Source organism: Bipolaris zeicola, assembly GCF_000523435.1.
Source record: "Bipolaris zeicola 26-R-13 unplaced genomic scaffold scaffold_11, whole genome shotgun sequence".
NCBI classification, from domain to species: Eukaryota; Fungi; Ascomycota; class Dothideomycetes; order Pleosporales; family Pleosporaceae; genus Bipolaris; species Bipolaris zeicola.
Genome location: NW_006912060.1, coordinates 227,952 through 248,032, shown reverse-complemented (window position 1 = coordinate 248,032; position 20,081 = coordinate 227,952). Strand labels below are relative to the sequence as shown.

Below are 20,081 nucleotides of genomic sequence, written 5' to 3'. Positions count from 1 at the left end.
CTTGTGACAACACCTAGTACTCACAGAAACAATGACAACACCTAAGCCTTTCGGCATTGTACCTAACGATGCTCAACAAACAACACCGTTTGAACTGCATGTTGAGGAAGAGAAGCTGCAAGATTTCAAGACTTTGCTCAAACTTAGTCCAATTGCAAAAGAGACGTATGAGAACAAGCAGGATGAAGGTGGACATGGCAGGTTTGGGATAAGTCGAAAGTGGATAGTCGATGCGAAGAAGGAATGGCTCGAGACATTTGACTGGTATGTCTTTTTGTCGGATGCCCAGGTTGCGCTTATAACTTAACTTTCCCAGGCGCAAAGAGGAAAACATTATCAATTCTTTCCCTAACTTCAAAACCACCATCAACGATGATGATGGCAACAAGTACGACATTCACTTTGTCGCTCTCTTCTCCACCAAGCCTGATACTATTCCCATTGCCTTCTTTCACGGGTGGCCCGGTTCTTTCCTCGAGTTTGTACCAATGATGGACCTGTTGCGCGGAAAGTATACGCAAGACACTCTGCCATATCACATCATTGTGCCCTCTCTCCCCGGTTTTGCTCTTTCTTCCGATCCACCGGTAAACAAGGATTGGAAAGCCATCGATACTTCGCGCATCATGCATAAGCTCATGCTCTCACTGGGATTCGGCAAATCAGGCTATCTCGTACAGGGCGGCGACATTGGCAGTATATTCTCGCGGCAAATTGCTGCAATGTACCCTGAATGCAAGGGCATGCACCTCAACTTCATGCTCACTAAGGATATCAAGGACTACTCTTCGCCAAGCGACGTGATTACTAGTGCGGAGAAAGTGGGTATCGAGAGAGGCGACGCATTCATAGCTGTAGGACACGCGTATGCCAGGGAACATGAGACGAAACCCTCTACTATCGGCCTGGTATTATCCAGTTCACCTATTGCTCAACTAGCTTGGATTGGAGAGAAGTTCCTCGCGTGGACCGACCCTTCGACAAGACCGTCTCTCAATACCATCCTAGCGGATATCACACTATACTGGTTGACTGGCTGTTATCCAACATCCATCTACACATACAGAGACAATAGGAAGACCTTGTATGTCGATAAGCCCACAGGTTACAGCTGGTTTCCGTATGAGATTTCGCCGATTCCACAAGCTTGGGCAGAGAAAACAGCGAAGGTTGTTTTCTTCAGGGCACACGAGAAGGGTGGACACTTTGCAGCATTGGAGAGGCCAGAGGTGCTTTGGGCAGATGTGGAGGAGTGGGCCAAGATTGCATGGCAGTAAAAGGGGGTTTCTAGAGCTAACGCAGAAGCTAAGAGGAAATGCATGCAATAATGAGCAACTGCTGCACTAGATCTCACCACGTAACGATTGTTCAAGAATTACGTTCGCTTTACACCAGTCTGGTACCATCTAGCATATGTCTCAAGAATAAAAATATACAATACTACACACATGAAAAGACGGTGATGATCCAACCCACCATGATTATCTGGCTCTTATGCTGGTTCTGGAGAGGTGTGCCTGCACAGGTGTGGTAGGCTCAATTGGGGAATATGTTGAGACACACAAGGCCTGTGTGTAAGACGTGCAGGTAACAAGAAGAAAAGAACCATTTTGTGTCCGTGTTGAGAAATCAATGAAAAAAAGCAAAGACGCGCGTAGCACGTATCTGCGTGCACCGCTCGTCGCCACTTTTCCTAAGAGCTGTGTATAGTACAATATACAAGTACATGTCCGAACCTCCCGACCGTCATGCCGAGTCCGGTTGGATCAACTGCCGGAATCCTTCGCATGGCCAGAATGGGGTCCATAGGATTTGGTACCAGGAGATGGAGTCTGGGACCGGAGTAAGGAGGTCTGTTAAAATGTCTGCAAGTGGCTAGCCGGGTGGCTGTGTCGGCCCCTAATGACGTACCAAGTACCAATGATGATTACCTTGCCAACGCAACCCCCATATGCATGCCTGCGACAACTGTCGCACTGTGAAACGTGCCGTCGCATCAATCGAATTGGCCCAAATGGATACATGACCTAAAGTTTCGCTCGCTTCTAGCAGTTCTCTACCACGTCCGTCGTCGCTCTCTCTGTCGTTACCTGTCGTCGTGGTCGTATTGCCCCCCCCTTGTCTTATCAGCACCCCTATCAAACCACAACATTCGCTTTTGCCGAAAACCGGCTGACCCGGGCACTCACTCACTTCCAACTTTGCGGGTTGCGCCCGCCGTCCTCTGAACAATGGGCCACTTTGAATTCCGGGAATTGGGGGCGATTTGCAATTATGTGCGCAGCAAATACGAAGAAAGAGCTGAGACAAAGGGGAAGCGGAGACGATCAATGAGCGATGCGGTCACGGAGCGAAAGCAAAAGTATGGGAAACTGCATAAGCCGCCGACGGTACAGTCACTGCATCAAAGACAGGACAGGCCGCGCAGTCGGCTTCAGAAAAGCAGGCCGCAGTCAATGATGAGCCTGGTGCAGCCCTTGCCCAAACTCTTTGTCCTGGAATACGATCCGTACCCGTACAATACACAGCCATGCCAGTTCCTCGGAGTATTTTCAAGCATCGATACAGTCACGGCAGGTGCATTCCAGCACGGCGCGTACTCATTTTCAAGAGAGGGGTTGTTAGATGGCTCAGAATACCTGAGTCCAACCGGCCGCATCAAAATTGTTTCGCACTCGCTGCAATCCACCGGCGTGACTGCCGCTGTGCCGGGCGAAACACCCAAGAAAGATGGACAGCACATGCGCCTTGATATCCCGCATCCGCTCAGCCAACCAGTCCCGCGATTTGACAGCCACCAGGACCTTAACATGCCGAAGAGAAGCGAGGTCACTGTCTACCTGGCACTTCATGAAAGCCCCAACGCAGCGTTTTGCATTGGTCTATTTACGAGCAAAAGTCTAGCTTGGGGCGCGTGCTTGAAAGACAAAGCGTGGCTCGAGTGGACGGACAAGGTGGTGGAGCAAAAGAGGGATGTGGGGGAGAACAACCTTCCGAGGGTTGAAGGGAGACTTGTCGGAAGCGGACGGCATGTCTGGTACGTCAAGGAGTCGATTGTTAACGACGTGAGGAAATGAAAAGAAAGGCCCCATTGAAATTCTTCTTCTTCTTCTTCTTCTTCTTCTTCTTCTTCACCTTCACCCACGTAACGAGAGACTCACGCATCACACTCGCTATGCGAATCCACACATGATGCATATACACCGAGAGCATGTGTTTACACGCCCCCCTCCTCGATTACGCGCCTATCGTGCATATGCTCACCGCCCGTTGGACCCAGACCCGCTATTGAAACCCGCTTTCGGTCCCAAGATTCTCACTACAAAGCTGAAAAAAAAGAACATCATGTGCTGCACGTGTCCGCCCGTCCGACGTCCCCGCCAACGGCCATCGGCACTTGGCTCGGCACACTGCATTTTGGAACCAACGGGGGGGTTTTTTTTTGCCTAGATTGGGGACTAGGTATCCTTCTAGGCCTACCACAGACCGGGATATGCAAGCTATTATACGTCTCCCTTTCTCTCTGTCCCATTCTCACCGAATTTCCTTTTTTTTGTTGCATTTTGCAAAATGGGACGGTGCTAAGCTTATGGGAAAACTTCGGGAAACTGCTGTGTATATATAGAAAAATGAATAGATGTGGGGGGCGGGGGGCGGTGGAGAAAGCAAATTCAGAGGAGCAAGCGAGACTATGTATATCTTCTGGTCAGGAGATGTCATGCGTCAAGATGAGATAATGACTTGGATGTTCCTCTTCTTCTTCTTCTTCTTCTTCTTCTTCTCCTTCTTTTTTTTCGAGTCGAAAACTGGGCAATGAAGCACACACGATGTAGAGTTTTCTTTGAGTATATCTCTTAGTGGTAGTTGGGAGTTTTGGGGGAGGGAGGGGGGTTGATGCATTGTGGTATATTGTGCTGTGCTATGAGCATTTCTCAAGGAACGATGATTGGAAAAAAAAGATTAGATGTGCATGTTGGAGTTTGTCTCGCGACATGCAATGAATTTGATTTTTTTTTTTTACTTTCATACACATGTATGTGCTTAGTGAGATTATAGTTCTGTAAATCGAAAAGGATATAACTAGCGGTATTGTCGAAACCTATTGTCCTATCTAAGTCCTTCTTTGGGAGTGCGGGAAACCCGGAACTTGTAGTGGTGAAACACTGCCTGGTTTGCTTCGTGGTCGAGAGTGTTAAACTAGTGGGGATATCGTCACAGCAATTCCGCCATGTGAGCAGCTGTTACATGCCATCAAACGGGCGCGAGTCCTTTCATAGCGATGCTGCGCCAGTATGCTCATGCACACCTCCTTAGTGATTGAAAATTCCAGCATACGGATATGTCTTGCCTCGTCGTATTGCTTTAGGAAGGTTGATAACTGGGTATGGAAGGAAGCAGTATGAACGGAATTACGACGGATTACTCGAATGCTGTCATGGTTCCGGATAGAAGAGCTTATGATTCAGCACGTGGATTAGAATTAGCCTAGTACTAGTCCGGTGCAGCTCTAGCGCCGGTGTATTTTTGACTAAGCTTAACTTCGAAGCATCGTGACTGTGCTTGCGACGTGCGAAACTCTTGATAGAGAGACGGTTTCGCAAGACGTTGTTCTTTCTGGAATGAAAAGGACATCAATGCTGGGGATACGTTGTCTTTTTCTCTCTTTGTTTGGTATCGAGCCTTTTCAAGAAACGTCGCGCAAGAAGCTAAGAAAGTATTCCAAGGGACTGAGCAAGATACTTTGATTCGTCACTTTCTTTCGTTTTCATACCATTTTGAGATAGCCTCCTTGTGGCTGTGAGGCCCAGTGTGTAATGCTCTTTCAAGAAAAGACTTTGTTGAAGCTTCGGTGATCACTATTGCAAGGGCTACCTTCCCGCTCGATATCCGCTTTGTTACTATATTTATTTTCTTGTTCTTTAGCAGAAGCTTGTGATGAAAGTTCTGAGCCGCCCCTGGAAGACCAAGGAACGAAAAACAAGGCTCGGTTAGAAGGTTAAGGTTTCAATGATAGCGCAGTTCGCGATCGGTAAGCGGTTTTGATGGGCGAATTACGGAAGATGTGGAGTAGAGTATATCCATTTCATAACGTAATTGGAAAAACAGGTATATGACATGGGCTTGTGCTACAGATGTGCTCTTCTTTGAAGTACCGGGTACCATATCAGCTGCGTGTGGGGCTGGCTGATGGCTGCCGCGCTCATGTGCCAGCCACTACACCGCTTACGCGTGCAATGCGTGCTGATATCTAAGCCATCCTTGGTTACGCGTCGATGGCACAATGTGTACAATACTGCAAGCTACTTGAAATGCTCGCGGTATTTTCCAGCCAACGGTAATCTAGCACGTTGCGTTGGAGTACTTGTGTGGCGACAAAAATGAGGCATACACCAAAAGGTAGAACCATGTAATTTAGACGAGGCTACGGGCGTTCTCGCATCGTTCTCGCAGCGTAAAGCAAGACTGCCGACTGGATACCGATATCCTGGTTCGGTGTGACGTGGTAGCTGTGAATGGGTAGTCGCAGTGACATGTCGGGCTGAGATTGTGCAAGGGCCCACAGTTCATGGTGGGCGTCCGTCCTATCACGTCAGTGGGCAAGGTAGCAGTTTGAGCAGACGTGTGCCGAGCCAATCGCCGGGCGGGCCGTACACACAGGAGCTTGGATGTTCCCCGGCGTTGATCTATTCTGGAGGAGCTGGAGTTCAGGCGAACCGAGTTGCTTGGTGGAGAGAGATGGAATGTGGAAATGACGCTAGCCTCTTGTATCGCGGTGTAGGGGTGTCATTTCCCATCCATCTGTCCGCTGTCCTGTCGGGACTGGTGCGCAATTGAGGGCTGAGGGGATGAGCACCCAGGACGGAGGAGACGAGCCGATCGTCTCCTGCCAACAGGGTCTGCAATCGATTGGTGGCGGCGACCGGGCTGCTGCATGAGGAAGGATGCCGGCAATCAAAGAGAGCAAGTCATGACTTCAGCCCACAATACGAGGCTGACGGGGCCCTGGTACATGGCAGATCTGAGGGGCCCTGGAGCATTGGAGTTGCCAGGGTTAGAGTATTGAAGGAAGCGGGGCAGGGCAGAAGTATGACCGGATGAGTGCCGACAGTCACAGCCACGGGTGTGCTTCACCAAGGCCCGTACCTACGTGGATTCGACACGAAGGATTCTTCCGGGTGGACATTAGTGGTGGAACCGACACAGGTACTGGACGCCGCGGTGGTCCCAGCAAGCTATTGGCGATACTGCGCCCATGATCCGATCTTGTATGATCGCCGGCCGGGTCCAATAGCATCCAACATGGGCCTTGGGGATGTGCTGCAAGGGGCCGGACCTCGACCGTCTTATGCGAACAACGACAGCTGCTTCTTCTTCTTCTTCTTCTTCTTCTTCTTCTTCTTCTCATCATGATTGTGGCGCTTGTCGATCCGGCTTTCTGTTCATGTGGCTCACTGCCAACTCCTACTCCAAGCCCGAGTCGTGACCGTGCCGTGTCGCCAAGTCGCAGCACAGACTGAACACGATCCTGTCGTGGTGTAGGGCATAGATAGACGATCACGCTGGCTGCACCTGTCAATACACAAGGCTGCAATCCAGTCTGCATGGCGGGTTGGCTTTGGTAACCCCGCGGAGCGCACCAATGCAACCCCAGAAGAGGAGAGTGGCAAAAAAATGGGCTGATGCCATTTTACTACTACACACATGCACATGGCACTACAACTTGATCGTCCCCACATGATTGCATCCTTCGGAAGCCTCACAACTTTGACTTGCACTCACAGCAGGCAGGCTTGCAATGTAGCTGTATCGTTCTAAGTATTACCAAAGCAAATCTAAAGTACAGTTGGTGCCCAACCACGTCGTTGGCAGTACATCGCCCTTTGGGTTCGTCGTGACGAGGTGTCGTTTGCTGCGCTAGCATCTCTCAGGCCCAAGATAGAGGAGTCTATTGTCGCCCAACGTCCAGAACAGGATTTGTCTGGCGGCGTCCGACTATTCCAAATCCTTGACCGTCCCTTTGCTGCATCTTGTTTTCAGGTAAGCGCGGTCCGGTGGGATCCACATGGACTCGTCACTCCGGCGCTTCACTTCGTCCACCTCATCAACCCATGCGTCGTCGCGTTCCCTATCAAGACCTTCCAGCGCCTGCGCCGGACCATGCGTACCCAGCATTACGATGCCAGCCCAAAAGCAACCATGTTCCAAAACATCTGTGCATCCAACACATGTCGTCAACATGAACCGTGCGTTACAATTGCGTTCGTACCCTGACTCCCCCCGCTTTCCCCAAAAATGCACGACCCAAAAAAATAGTGAAAAAGCCAAAAAGACCTGGCAACAAAAGAAAATGCAGTAATGTCTGACACAAAGTCAAGAAAATAGAGAGAGAGAAACGCTACAAAAAACATGGCCGCACATGGCGCTATTTTTGACCAAAGGAAAATGGATGCAGACCGCCTTCTGCCCTGAACACCTCATGCCCATTGCCTTTTATAGACTTTGTGAAAAGAAAAACAATCCCATGGACTGCGCCATGACCGGTATATGTACAGGTAAGAAAAAAGCAGGCCACGTCATTTGCGTATTGTGATCAAAGGTCGCGCGCTCAGTGCGAGTTGGAGAGGGGGGGGGGGGTGTTACTGGCGGCATGTGCGCCAACGCACTGCTGGAAACGGTCGGCGGATGCCGCACAATAGCAAGCCGCCAACAATATTGTCGTTACCAGAGCTTTGCTGCTATCATCGCCGGCGTGCTGTAGATGTGGGTCGTTGTGCTGAAGGGCCTGCACCGACTTCCTCAAGGAGGTCCATGCAAGATGTCAACACTGCGCAAAGGTTAGCAACAGGCGCCATGATCAACAATGGCACTTGTACTCACTTGCTACAATCTCCTCCTCCCATACACCCATCTGGTAGTCGACCAGACCGTGCTTCTCCATACTATCACAGTTCTTGACGAGCTGCGTACCCATCTTCTCCAGAAAGTCATAGTCAATAAGCGATTTTGGGGCCTGCGGGCGCTGGCCTGTGTTGATCATTTCCTGAGTCATGGCCTTTTGCTTCTGGAGGGTCGAGAGCCAGCACGTGTTAAACTCTTCCCACAGCTGCAAGCGCTGTTGGTAGTAGGTTTCATCGTCGCGCACAAGGCCTGCTACAGTCAATTCAGCTGCTCGCTCTAATCGGCCCCACAGGTGGAGGAACTTACCCAAAGTCTCGGCAAAGTGCAAAAGCCAGTCCGACATTCTAAACAGCATGATGCCGGCCTCACTGAGGCGGCTGTCACGCACATGCTCAAATGTCTTCTTGAGCTCACTCTGATACGTCCTGTAAAAGTCGTCGTAGTCGTTGCCGCTGGCAGATTGCGACTCGCTATAGTTTGCCTGCGGATAGCCCGGTTGCGAGGTTGCTTGGTTGGGGTCCGTCATGCCGGCAGCAGAGTAAGCAGGAGCAAGGGCTTCTCGTCCGACCTGTGTTTGGGATGCTGTATACGCGAGAGAGGGATACTGTGAGGGGACGCTCTGAGAGGCAATGGTAGCAGCAGGTGCGCTCGTGGGCCCGCCTTCATAGTATTGCTGTTGTGCAACGCCAAAGCCGGTGCTGAGGACCTGTATAGCCGAGTCCCTATTTTGCTGGTATTGTTCCACAGGCTCATACTGCGACGAGCCCGTGGCGGAGGCCTGGGCGCCGTACATGATGTTCTGGCCATAGGGCGAGTATTGTTGGGGAGTACGCTGGGCTTGCTGTTGCTGGTCGGTGCCATAGTCTTGGGCACTATATGACACGTTGGAGGGCTGGACTGATGAGCCAAACTGTGCGCTTTCACCGTAAGCGTAACCGTAACCCTGAGGACTGGCGCGGGATCCGGAAGAGGGGAGGCAGGTAGGCGGGGCAGGCGCTGTCAGAGGCGGCTGCCTGAAGCGATCGGGTGCGCTTACCACTGGATAGGAGGCCTGTGGTGGAAGGAGCGTGCCTTGCTGGCTTGCGTAACCTGAGGGAGTATGCCGTGGCCGGCGGTCATTGTCCATCCCAACCAGCCCGCCTTTCATTTGCAGACCGAAGGGCGATTCGAGAGCCCGGTACGCCGAGGGCGAGACTGGCGGCGTCGCGTAATTGGCCAGCTTGCAGGCTTGAACAAGATTAGACGAAGATGATGGGCGCAACAAGTGGGGACGAGGCGGGGGGGACGAGGCGCAGGTGATGGTGACAGTGACAGAGGAGGACGAGTGCGCAAGTCAGAGGAAAAGAGGCGCGTCGTTTAGGAAAGTGTGCGCGTGCGAATGGACCGGAAAGAGAGAGAGGAGGGAGGATGCGGGTCAGATGTTGGTAAATGTACGACGTCCAAAATTGGTAGACCAGATGGGTTGAAGGACCAGATGGTATGGATATAAACACGGCCTTGACACGTCGACTACTGGGCCAATGGAGCCCAATGATGCAGCTGAGGAGGCTCGCGCAAGAGCCTCGGCGATAACCAGGATATCCTCGCTATGGGGGGAGTGGGACGAGGATGAGGGCAAATGCAATGCTCCAGGGACTGGACCCGAAGTGGAAATGCTGGAGAAAATATGTGCGTCGAGTGGACCGACTAGAGACTTAGCCCGTAGCCGACAGCGAAATTGTCCGGTGGAGTCGAGCGTGGAGGACCCTGTCTCAAGCGGGCTGGTGGTGAGGCGAGGCTTATGCGTGAGAAGTTTGGAGGGTAGTCCTTGCAATGCGATGAGTGTTCCAACGAGTCGGACTTCGCAGCAGCGGGTCCAAGGAGATCGTCTCAAACAATTAAACGTCTGCGTTGCGGTAGCTTAACGGCCTAAACGCACACTGACGTTGTTCAGCGTGGGTAGTGTCTTGGGGGGCGCGCACTGGGCAAGAAGGAGTACATGCAGAGGGACGAACGAAGCCGTCGGTCCGAGGCCAGACTGGAAGTGCGACAGACGGACAGTTTACAGTCGAGAAGAGCACCAGGGCGGTGCGGGCAGAGACAGACCGGACGGGCTTTATTAGAAGAGAGGAGGGGGAGAGAGAGTCGAGGATCACTGGCGCCCGTGCGGGCGTGGAGCGTCACGTCGACGGGCAGAAGCTTGAGGCAGGTTCACGGGAGCCCTAGAGTGGCTACCGGAAGAGGTCCTTGCGAGGGCGTAGTGGGTGGGGAGGAGGGTGGGAGGGGTGTGTGTGTGGGAGTAGGAGTGGGAGTGGGAGTGTTGTTTTGGTCGGCGATGCTAGTCTCTGGCTGTAGCACGCACGCACGCACTCACACACAGACAGAGAGAGTTGTCGACCTGGTTGGGGAGGGAGATTGACGGGAGGGGATTGGGATGGTGCAAGAGGACTAGGGCTACATTGGGAGGGCATTAGGGCGGGTGAGGGCCAAAAGGAAGAGTTGCCCAAGCCACGCCGGCGCAGGCTGTCGATGGGCTCAGTCCAGGGTGTTGAAACTAGAGGGCAAAACAATGGTGGGTGCCTGAGCAGTGGGTGTGGCTGCTGCAGGCCGGACGAGGGCGAGGGCGTGCTGACGAGTAGCAGACATGTGTGGGCGGTGGGCTGGCAGTGTCAGCGACCATGTGCATGCGAAGTATCCGATTTCCGATCTGGTCAGGGTGGGGCTGCAAATACCCTGTCCGCCATAGTTACGGATCGCCCATGGTGGATCTGCAGGCGCCTGTGCAGCCATGCTGCAGGGCATTGTTGTGTTTCTGGCTGCGCTGCACCGCTGGGCGACGTCTGCACGAGCCCAGGGCCGCCAGCAGCAGTAATAGCAGTTGTCTTGATGCCGTCTGGTCTGCTGCTGCTGCTCCCCCGTCGGCAGCATGGCGAGCCAGAAGACGCCAACCCGTCGGGCGGGCCCACGGCGGCCAAATGTCGCAGGCTTGCATGTCGAGCAACTTTTCCCCTTCACCAGGCTGGGCTTGGCGCGCAACAGTGACAACGCGCCGCACAGTAGTATTTGCCCGCGCAGCATTTGCCCGCCGTGCGCGCCGTGGGAGCGACCGCTAACCTCCAACAGCGCTTTTCCGAGCCCCGTCGCGCTCTTGTTTCATACGTCCAGAAGAGCATGGAGCATGCGAGCATGGAGCTCTCTCGCCTGCTGAAGCACGCCTGCATGCCCGCCGACTGCTGCCAAATCATCAAACAAACATCGAACTTTGCCGGCCTCAAGCATGTCGTCATGACGGCGTGCATGGCCGTATTAGCAGCAGCATATTCTGCGTGCTCGACTGCTGCTGGAGCGAGGGCGCGGGCGCGGGCGCATCAGAGAGAGAGTGAGGGTGACAGAAGGTTTAGGGGCTATCTCGGACTCGACTCTCGATCCGCCAACCTCTCATCTCTGCCATGCTGCAAGTTCCCGCCGAGGCGCAGGGATGTGCTCGCCTGTGGTCGATCCTGTCTTGTGATGCTCGTCGTCCCAAGTCCAAGTCCCAGTCCCAGTCAGTCGTCTGCGCCCTAGCCTCACTCGTCGATCCTGTCCTGCCCTCGTCAACCACCTGCGCCCCGTCGAAACATGTTCCTCCCTCTCCCTCTCCGCCCTGTCCCCCCTCCCTCTTGCGCTGCATATGTACGCGCCATCCTCCTCAAATCTTAACCTCCAACGCCTGGGCCTGGCCCCGAGCCTGCCTAGCGCCATTTCGGACTATGCTGCCGAGTTACCTCAGTGGCTGTTGCCGCGAACTCTCCGTCGTGTTCCCAGCCCGGCAGAGCTGCCCACACTAGCACTAATAATAAGTAAGCTGCACCGTTTATTTGGAGCTAAAAAAGCCCGCCTCGCCCTGCAAATGACACCAGGAATCCACCGCTTGTCGCGCCACACGCCTCTGCGCACGGTGCCTAGCAGGTCACGGTACATTGTCTAGCATCCTCAATCTCCCTCCACGTGAGCCCCGTCAGCCGCCAGTGGCCTTGTACTTACAAGCAGGCCTGCAGTGCACACCATGCCTCTGCAGCTCCGGTGTCGCCTACCGAAACCAAAGTGGTCCAATTGACGCCTTGCCTGTCCTCACAGGCCATGCGAGTGCGTCATTTCGGTACGGCTGGCGATCATCAAGTGGCCCCAGCTGCCGCCTCAACCTACACCAATGCTCGTCCTAACATGGCAAAGCACTACAGCCCTTGAACATGCTTCGAGAACCTTTTTGCTCCCCTTCCAAATACAGCACCCCCGCCCCCCTTCCGCCACCTGATTCATGTCACCGCTACCTATCACCAAGACAATGCGCAATTGACAAGTCCGCCATTATTTACCTCTCTGCTTACATACCTACATACTTATTACATCTTTCTTCCATACGCGCTCCCCTAGCGGCGGCCAAACCGCTGACCAGGAAGCCCCCGCCGTCAACCACCAGCCTGTCCCCCACCCCCTTCTACATCCCAGTGTTCATCTCGGAATGCACATCTTACCATCCGCCATCACCACCTTCTCACTCCTCATCTTCCGCCTACCAAGTACGTACGTAAGTACATACGTTCCGGACCAACCGAGACGTCCATGCAGGCGCATGCTTGGCACCGCCGTTTGAGACACTGCCTGATTGGTCGCCCTGCTGCTGAGTTCAAAACAGACGAGTCAGCAACGTTACCATCTCGCATCAACTTACCAAAACACTACACCGTTGCGCTGTTTATAAATACCACCGGCAATAGAGTGACTTCTCGCCAACACTGCCCTGCTTATGTGCTTCGCCCTCATAGGGCGCTCTCTTTTTTTGGTCAATCCTTCATTTTATTTTTCAAAGTCGATCACTGTCTCAGGGACGCGAACCCGACGTTTGCGCCGCCCTTGTCATCAACAAAGCCGTGTGCTTACAGTAACGTTGCCCATCTATGCGACAATGTAGTCCCACCCAAGGATTATAGCTGAAAAGACGGTTGTCAAAGACTGTCAGGGACGGACCGACAGGCCAATAACATGCAGCCACTACCACGTTGACAGGGTTCATCCCACATGCCTGCACAAGCTGATACTCCGTCTGTAAGTAAAACGAGGCATTAAGTTCGGGATTAACCACACGTCAAACCCCAAAGCGTTACAACCCCAACACTCAAAAAGTTTACTGAGCGGGAAAGGAGGGATGGCCCGGCAGGTGTACCGTGACGAGATAAACGGCGCATTAGCCACAAAAGCGCTTGCTCTTGCTTATGCCCTATTCGTTACACCTCCAGACATACTAGTCTGACTTGTACGCGACGCCGTTGAAGCCATTATATTTTCCATCGAGCCCAACGCGTTTAACAAACAGTATCGTCAATGCGCACAGTGGGAAAGGATACACGTAATTCTTGGCCATCGTCGCTACCCATGCATTGAAAAAAAATGCGACCATCACACGTGGCCGTGCTCGAGACTGATATATTCGACAATGCTACCAAGCCCGCACCCAGTGACACAGAGATGGTGTGTGCAAGATATATTCTTCATCGCTTGACCCAGGTAGGCATCTTGCGTGCTTTGACATGACCAGGCTTCTTCCTCTCCACCTTCCTTGGGTCGCGTGTTATGGTACCAGCTAGAAAAGCAATCAGCCATCATGTTTGAAAAGCGCATAGACAACAAACGGGACGTGTTCAGGGGCTTCTTTCGAGACTGTAGGGCATAACCACAACCGTGCGCCAGGCACAGTGTCTGCATTGGCCATATCCGTAGAGCCACTGGAAAAGCATGGCCGCCATGAAGACACTTGGGCTTTGACCAGGAAAAGAAAGAACAACTTACCTCTTCGAAGTGCTGGCTTCAATGCGGGCTCATGGACCAACAATGATTTTGCTACTGCAAGAGTCATTGCCTCCGCCTGGCCAGTCAGACCGCCACCTTGTACTAGTGCAAACACATTGTACTTGTCCAGGCGCTGGGTAGCCTTGAGCGCCCACACCGCGCTCTCTCGATGATGTAGCCGTCCAAAGAATTGAGAGAGGGATTTGCCATTGACCAGTACCTCACCTTCACCCTCCACAAGCCATGCAACTGCAGACGATGTCTTCCTCCGCCCTACGCCTTTGGCACGTCCAAGCTCGTCAATGACACCAGGCTTCGGCTTGATATCTCCAGGCTGGACTGGCTTTTTGTACCGCTGCATAGCCTGTAGAACCTCCTCTGGCATGAGCGAGGGGTGAATGCAGTTCAACCTCCTCAGAATCTGCAGCATCCTATGATATCGCGCCGTTTTTACTGGCTCGTTGGTCATGATGCGATATTGCTCAATTGTCTTCCACGCCACCTTTGGGGCCTCTGCAGGTGGTATAATAGGAAGAGTAGCGACCTTGCGAAGGAGAGCAGATAGTGAGAGAAAGTCATCGGTGAATGTGGGCTTCGCGCTGAAGTATGATGGCGATGCAGGGACAACACGCAGCGTCCGTAATATATTTTTCTTTTCTCCTTCTTCGCCACTGCCCTTGATTCCTTCAAAGTCGAATTCAGGCGCTGCCTTGAATGGTTCCCGTAGCTCGTCTTCTGTAACCTCTGCGTGCCTTACAGCTGTTGTCGAGATGCATCGCCGTATCTGAGGGTGGAGGCTCCGTTGAGCTGGTCGAATCGCCCGCTGGCATTGGGGTAGCGGACGGCTTCCTAGGACGTCGAATGCCCTCCACATGCTCCGTGAAAGCTCTCTGCTTGCCATTGCGTGTCTGGCGTATGCGCACGCACCGCGGTACTCTTGTTAGAAAAAACTGCCAGTGGTTGAACGTCGACCGAACCGCGTGCAAAAACGCCAAGACGGGCGAACTAAAATTACCGTCTGTGCACAGACACAGATTTCTGCGAGGGCCATAGCCCCGCGCTCATTTCAACCAGCCTTTTTTTTCTTCCACATCCGCTTCTTCACACTGATTGTTTTGCTCAACTACGGTCAAGTCTGCAATCATGTCTTTCGGAAAGCTCTACAGCTACTCGGTACGTGTTTTATCAGCTGCGACACCAGAATGCGTCGCAACGAGTGCTAACACGACTTCGACAGGGCAACCCACGCACGACCTCTCTCCTGGCCGTCGCGAAGGAGAATGGCCTCGACATTGAGTTTGTCGACACCGAGCCTGCAAAGGGTGTCTCTACCGACTACCTGAAGATCAACAAGCTCGGCAAGGTCCCTACCTTCGAGGGCGCTGACGGCTTCGTCCTCACTGAGTGCATGGCCATCGCTGTCTACCGTAAGTGCTACCCCGCTTGTTTGCCCCCTATCTGCACAAAATGATGTGGAATGTTTATCATTCAGTTATCCCTGTCTGAAAACTATTGTTGAGAACTTTACTATTCTGATTTACGCTTGCAACTCTGTTTCTGTTTAACTGCTTCTTGTCTTGGTGGTGACTCAGAGCTGACGTCCTGCAGTTGCTTCGCAAAACGAGAAGACCAGCCTTCTTGGTAAGACCAAGCAGGACTACGCCACCATCCTGCGATGGATGTCCTTTGCCAACACTGAGGTCCTCCCTCCTCTCGGCGGCTGGTTCCGCCCTATCCTCGGTCGCGACCCTTACAACAAGAAGAACGTCGAGGACTCCCAGAAGGCCGCCCTCAAGGCCATCCACGTCATCGAGGAGCACCTTCTCACACACACCTACCTTGTCGGTGAGCGTCTGACTCTTGCCGATATCTTTGCCACCAGCATCATTGCCCGTGGCTTCCAGTACTTCTTCGACAAGCAGTGGCGTGACTCCAACCCCAACGTTACCCGTTGGTACGAGACCGTCTACAACCAGGCCAGCTACTCAGCTGTTGCCCCCAAGCTCGAGTTCATCACCGAGGCCTTGAAGAACGTCGCACCCAAGAAGGAGGGTGGCGAGAAGAAGAAGGAGCAGCCCAAGGCCGCCCCCAAGCCCAAGGCTGAGGAGCCTGAGGAGGAGGAGGAGGCCCCTAAGCCCAAGGCTAAGCACCCTCTCGAGGCTCTGCCAAGGGCCACCTTCGTTCTTGACGACTGGAAGCGCAAGTACTCCAACGAGGAGACCCGCGAGGTTGCCCTCCCCTGGTTCTGGGAGAACGCCAACTTCGAGGAGTACTCCCTATACAAGGTCGACTACAAGTACAACGATGAGCTGACCCTCACCTTCATGACCTCCAACTTGATTGGTAAGTGTATCCGTGCATTTCATCTTTGCACTAATGCTAACGCTGCATAGGTGGTTTCTTCGCTCGCCTTGAGGCCAGCCGCAAGTACCTCTTCGGAGCTTGCTCTGTATACGGCCAGTCCAACGACTCCGTTGTCACCGGAGCCTTCCTTGTCCGCGGTCAGGAGGCTCTCCCCGCTTTCGATGTCGCTCCCGACTTCGAGAGCTACGAGTTCACCAAGCTCGACCCCACCAAGGAGGAAGACCGTGAGTTCGTCAACGACCAGTGGGCATGGGACAAGCCCATCACCGTCAACGGCAAGACCATGGAGTGGGCCGACGGTAAGGTCTTCAAGTAAATGCTTCGCTATGTTTGTGAGGTTTTGCTTTGATTTATGATGCGGATGATTTACGAACCTGGCATGGGTATAGATGGGATGACGGATGAGGATTCATGAGATCACGCTGGGCAGCCCTTGGTAGATCAGCACTACTGCCACGGCCCGGAAGAGGCTGAAGAAAAAATGCTGCACAAAGAAAGTTCATGATACCCAACACAAACATTGACCCTTCATCACGTGATGTGCATTGTGAAAGTGGTTCCCTAGTCACTGCTGCTGTCGACATCCTGGCTGGACCTGGGGAATTCCCCACTTAAATTCCTTGACATGTCTCACCTTGCATCGAGACGGCAATCGCTAAACATGATGTGTATCTTACATTCCGTCACCACGCCTAGATCTTTCAGGCGTTCACATCCCCAGATCTGGGCTCGACAAGGGCGGGGCCAGCTTCTGTGGCTTGGCTTGGGACCGCGAGCGATTGGTTGAGGGCGAACAAGGAGCGAATAACCCGGGCCAACCGCCAAAGGAAGGCTGGAAAGAACGGCGCAGGCGCATAGACACATGCATGTCTTTGTGCCTTCGAGTCCGCTCTCAAGTCCGAGGACCATGACACCTGCTTTGTACTGCCGATAATCGCTGCGTACACATCTCGCGCTATCGACATTCTTACACGACGGCTAATCTTGAGGGCGACGCGTTGTCGTTACCCCAGTCCTCTATAGCCACCCTGCGGTCCTTTTCGCGGCGATAAACACGGCTTGGTCGGTGATCACCAAACCACATCGCAGGGCATCCCAAGACTGTCGTGGTTTTTGTCCTTCCCACTCCCTGTTGCGCTTGAGCTGGCAATCTTCACCCGGCCAGTCGTTCTTCGACTTGTTCATTTTTACTCGCAGCACCCCCCTTGAGAAAAGAGCTGGGCGTGTTTGACAGTAGCTACTAAAACTACAGGGACAAGGGTTAAAGGTACCATCCGGCTGTTGAGAAGATAGGCTGTGTAAGAGCTGTTGTCAGACTTCCCCTCCCGGCACCAGTTACTAGCGACTTGTGCGGCCGGTCACCACGCAGTGCAACAATTGTCACACAATTGCACGATAAAGCGCCGCGATCAGGACCCAGACTCCGGCCTTCAAGGATTGCTGCTGCGCTTCAATAAGTCACCCACAATCGCAACGAGAAGAAAGAAAAAAAACGAAATTATTTGCATCCGCATGCTCCAACAGAACCACCAGAAACTCATCGATAACACGTCACGGGAATCTGAAGCGACTCCAACAAAATCTTCGGTTGGCATCTTGTTTCTTGGTTGAAACGCTACCGTTCACCTATCGGAGCTAGAGCATTAAGAGGAAGTTCGACCGTGTGGGCATCTTGAAGCCGAGGTTTGGGATTAATAGCCGTGTAAGAGCTACGAAATCCAGACGGCACAATCTTTTTTACTGAAAAGGGGAGCGGAAGAAGGTTGCGAGAGACGCGTCATCACTGTGGGTATGAGAGAAGATGATGGAAGGGTGGTTCGGAGGTCTTCCGGGCACTCTAATGAACCTGCGATTCAGGTAATCTGTTTGGTGAGTCAGTTCAGGAAACATCCGTGGTTCCTCGTGTATCGGCACCGTGCTTCTGGTTCGGGATTTGGGTTCACGAAAAGACGGCACTCACGATAGAAGCGTTTCGTCCAGATCAAGACTGACATCAACAGGGCTCAGGCGGTGGACCAAGCGAAGACAATGTCACTGGTTTTCTTGTACGTTCAACAGCCACAAATTGGGCGAAAAACTCGGTCATTGCTGTAGACGCAGGATCTCATCTTGCATCCATCACCAACATTCTGGCGAAAGACTTTCCGCTCGTCTCTGACCCAGACCCGCCTCTACAAAATCCTCGAAACAGTAATGGTGCCGCTACTGCTGACCAGACCGATTCCCCATCCCCGGGCACGACGCATGTTACGCCTTCGGATGATGAATCCGACGTCCATACACCCATGTCGGAGAGTGAGATGTCGGTTACCATAACGACACTAGAGAAGGGTTCTTTTGCTGGACTACCGTTTCCTTGCCAGAGTGCTAGGGCGAATGCGCTGCACATTATGAGAGAGCATGTGTCGACGTACCTCATCACGCATCCACATTTAGACCATCTCTCGGGCTTTGTGATAAACACAGCAGCTTTCCATAATACGTCGCGACCAAAGCGTTTAGCTGCATTGCCCTTTACAGTCAACGCTATCAAAACCCATATCTTCAACAACATCATTTGGCCCAATCTCACAGATGAAGATGGCGGGGTTGGCCTTGTGACTTTCCAGAGGCTTGCAGAGGGTGGGAATATTGCACTAGGCGAAGGAAGCTCAAGAGGTTATATCGAAGTTTGCGATGGTCTTGGTGTCAAAGGGTTTAAAGTAAGCCATGGACACTGCATGCAAGGAGCGGGCCACGTGCATCGCGGTTCAACTATCAACCTCCTGGAGACACCAGGTGCTCAACAAGTAGATGGGCATGACGGCCGTTCTATGAGCATACCTGGTGCAATGCACAGTACTCCAGGCACACCAAGTCTTAACGGAGGTACCGAACTAAGCCGACGAGCCAGTGGCATGACGGTCGTGCAACCACAACAGTCAATCAGAGACGAGTGTGTCATTGATTCAACAGCCTACTTCATCCGTGCAGAATCTACACTTACAACGCCCAAACGTGAGATTCTCATCTTTGGCGACGTAGAGCCAGACTCTTTATCTCTCACCCCACGTAATGCTCAGATATGGAGCGAAGCCGCTCCTAAAATAGCCGCAGGCATCCTGAGGGGAATATTCATCGAAGTGTCATATACCAACGCACGAGGCGACGCAGTCCTCTTCGGGCATTTGGCGCCTCGCCACTTGCTAGAAGAGCTCATTGTCCTCGCCGAGATGGTACGAGAGAAGAAAAGAGCACACGAACGAGGCAAAGAAGAGCTACGCATGAAAAAGAAGCGAAAACGAGCAAGCGGTCCGTTGCAACTCGACAGCCTCGCATCTCCAGACGCACGCAAACCCAGAATCAACTACATGGGCGTCGGCAAAGGTATCGATTCCCCCATCTCAGCAGTCAATCCCCAGACGGACGACGAAGCGCTATCAGACTTCCCCGCCTCAAGAGGCGACACGGGAACGCACACTCCGAACCCCGCAGCATTCGCACCAGACCCCAACGGCAATAGTAGTAACGAACCCAACGCTGCTGCCACTGGCCCTCACGCCTCCTCCCACCCTTCCGCCCCCGCAGCCATGAACCTCACAAGCGTCTCAGCAGAACACAGCCGCGCCATGCTCTCCGCGGCCTTTGACTCACCGCTCAAGGGCCTCAAAGTCGTCATTATACACGTCAAAGATACGTTTGCAGATGGGCCGCTCGTCGGCGACACGATTCTGAGTGAGTTGCGCCAAGGCGAGGTGGCGTTGCAGGAACAGGGCAAGGGCTTGGGGTGTTTGTTTGAAGTTAGTCGGTCCGGGGAGAGTTATTGGTTTTGAGGGGATTGAGGCGGATTGGTTTAGGTAGGTGGGTAGGTAAAGGGTGGGGGAGGTTAAAATGGGGATTAGATGGGGTTTAGCATGGTTGGAATGGGCGTTGTATAGATGGTATGGGTTGGTGGGAGGGGGTTTTTTGACAATTTTTTTTTTGCATTCGAGACTGATGGCTTTTCCTTTTTTTTGTTGTCCTTGAACTTGGGG

The 20,081-nt window shown here is 53.0% G+C and overlaps 8 protein-coding genes across 8 annotated transcripts; 5 read left to right on the top strand and 3 right to left on the bottom strand.

Moving 5' to 3' along the window:
* Nucleotides 1–31: 31 nt before the first annotated feature.
* COCCADRAFT_33094 (uncharacterized protein) lies at nt 32–1,277 on the top strand (the record flags this gene model as incomplete). The annotated part of the gene is made up of 2 exons (XM_007709766.1): nt 32–264; nt 317–1,277. 2 exons carry the CDS (start codon nt 32–34, stop codon nt 1,275–1,277), a joined length of 1,194 nt encoding a protein of 397 aa, XP_007707956.1.
* A 954-nt stretch (nt 1,278–2,231) lies between these two features.
* COCCADRAFT_84865 (uncharacterized protein) lies at nt 2,232–3,077 on the top strand (the record flags this gene model as incomplete). Its single annotated transcript, XM_007709810.1, has 1 exon — nt 2,232–3,077. One exon carries the CDS (start codon nt 2,232–2,234, stop codon nt 3,075–3,077), a length of 846 nt encoding a protein of 281 aa, XP_007708000.1.
* Nucleotides 3,078–3,442: 365 nt separating this feature from the next.
* COCCADRAFT_84853 (uncharacterized protein) lies at nt 3,443–3,625 on the top strand (the record flags this gene model as incomplete). The annotated part of the gene is made up of 1 exon (XM_007709809.1): nt 3,443–3,625. A coding segment is annotated over one exon (183 nt), but the record flags the coding sequence as incomplete, so codon positions are not given.
* Nucleotides 3,626–4,125: 500 nt separating this feature from the next.
* On the top strand, nt 4,126–4,314 carry COCCADRAFT_84854 (uncharacterized protein; the record flags this gene model as incomplete). Its single annotated transcript, XM_007709808.1, has 1 exon — nt 4,126–4,314. A coding segment is annotated over one exon (189 nt), but the record flags the coding sequence as incomplete, so codon positions are not given.
* A 3,425-nt stretch (nt 4,315–7,739) lies between these two features.
* COCCADRAFT_84897 (uncharacterized protein) lies at nt 7,740–9,025 on the bottom strand (the record flags this gene model as incomplete). Its single annotated transcript, XM_007709807.1, has 3 exons — nt 7,740–7,825; nt 7,879–8,151; nt 8,206–9,025. The coding sequence occupies 3 exons, from the start codon at nt 9,023–9,025 to the stop codon at nt 7,740–7,742; spliced, it is 1,179 nt and encodes a 392-aa protein (XP_007707997.1).
* A 1,388-nt stretch (nt 9,026–10,413) lies between these two features.
* Nucleotides 10,414–10,956, bottom strand: COCCADRAFT_22749 (uncharacterized protein; the record flags this gene model as incomplete). The annotated part of the gene is made up of 1 exon (XM_007709746.1): nt 10,414–10,956. The coding sequence occupies one exon, from the start codon at nt 10,954–10,956 to the stop codon at nt 10,414–10,416; it is 543 nt and encodes a 180-aa protein (XP_007707936.1).
* Nucleotides 10,957–13,406: 2,450 nt separating this feature from the next.
* Nucleotides 13,407–14,605, bottom strand: COCCADRAFT_33090 (uncharacterized protein; the record flags this gene model as incomplete). The annotated part of the gene is made up of 2 exons (XM_007709765.1): nt 13,407–13,498; nt 13,705–14,605. The coding sequence occupies 2 exons, from the start codon at nt 14,603–14,605 to the stop codon at nt 13,407–13,409; spliced, it is 993 nt and encodes a 330-aa protein (XP_007707955.1).
* Nucleotides 14,606–14,847: 242 nt separating this feature from the next.
* On the top strand, nt 14,848–19,880 carry COCCADRAFT_1433 (uncharacterized protein; the record flags this gene model as incomplete). Its single annotated transcript, XM_007709725.1, has 5 exons — nt 14,848–14,877; nt 14,942–15,131; nt 15,313–16,047; nt 16,098–16,367; nt 18,076–19,880. The coding sequence occupies 5 exons, from the start codon at nt 14,848–14,850 to the stop codon at nt 19,878–19,880; spliced, it is 3,030 nt and encodes a 1,009-aa protein (XP_007707915.1).
* Between the last annotated feature and the right edge of the window lie 201 nt (nt 19,881–20,081).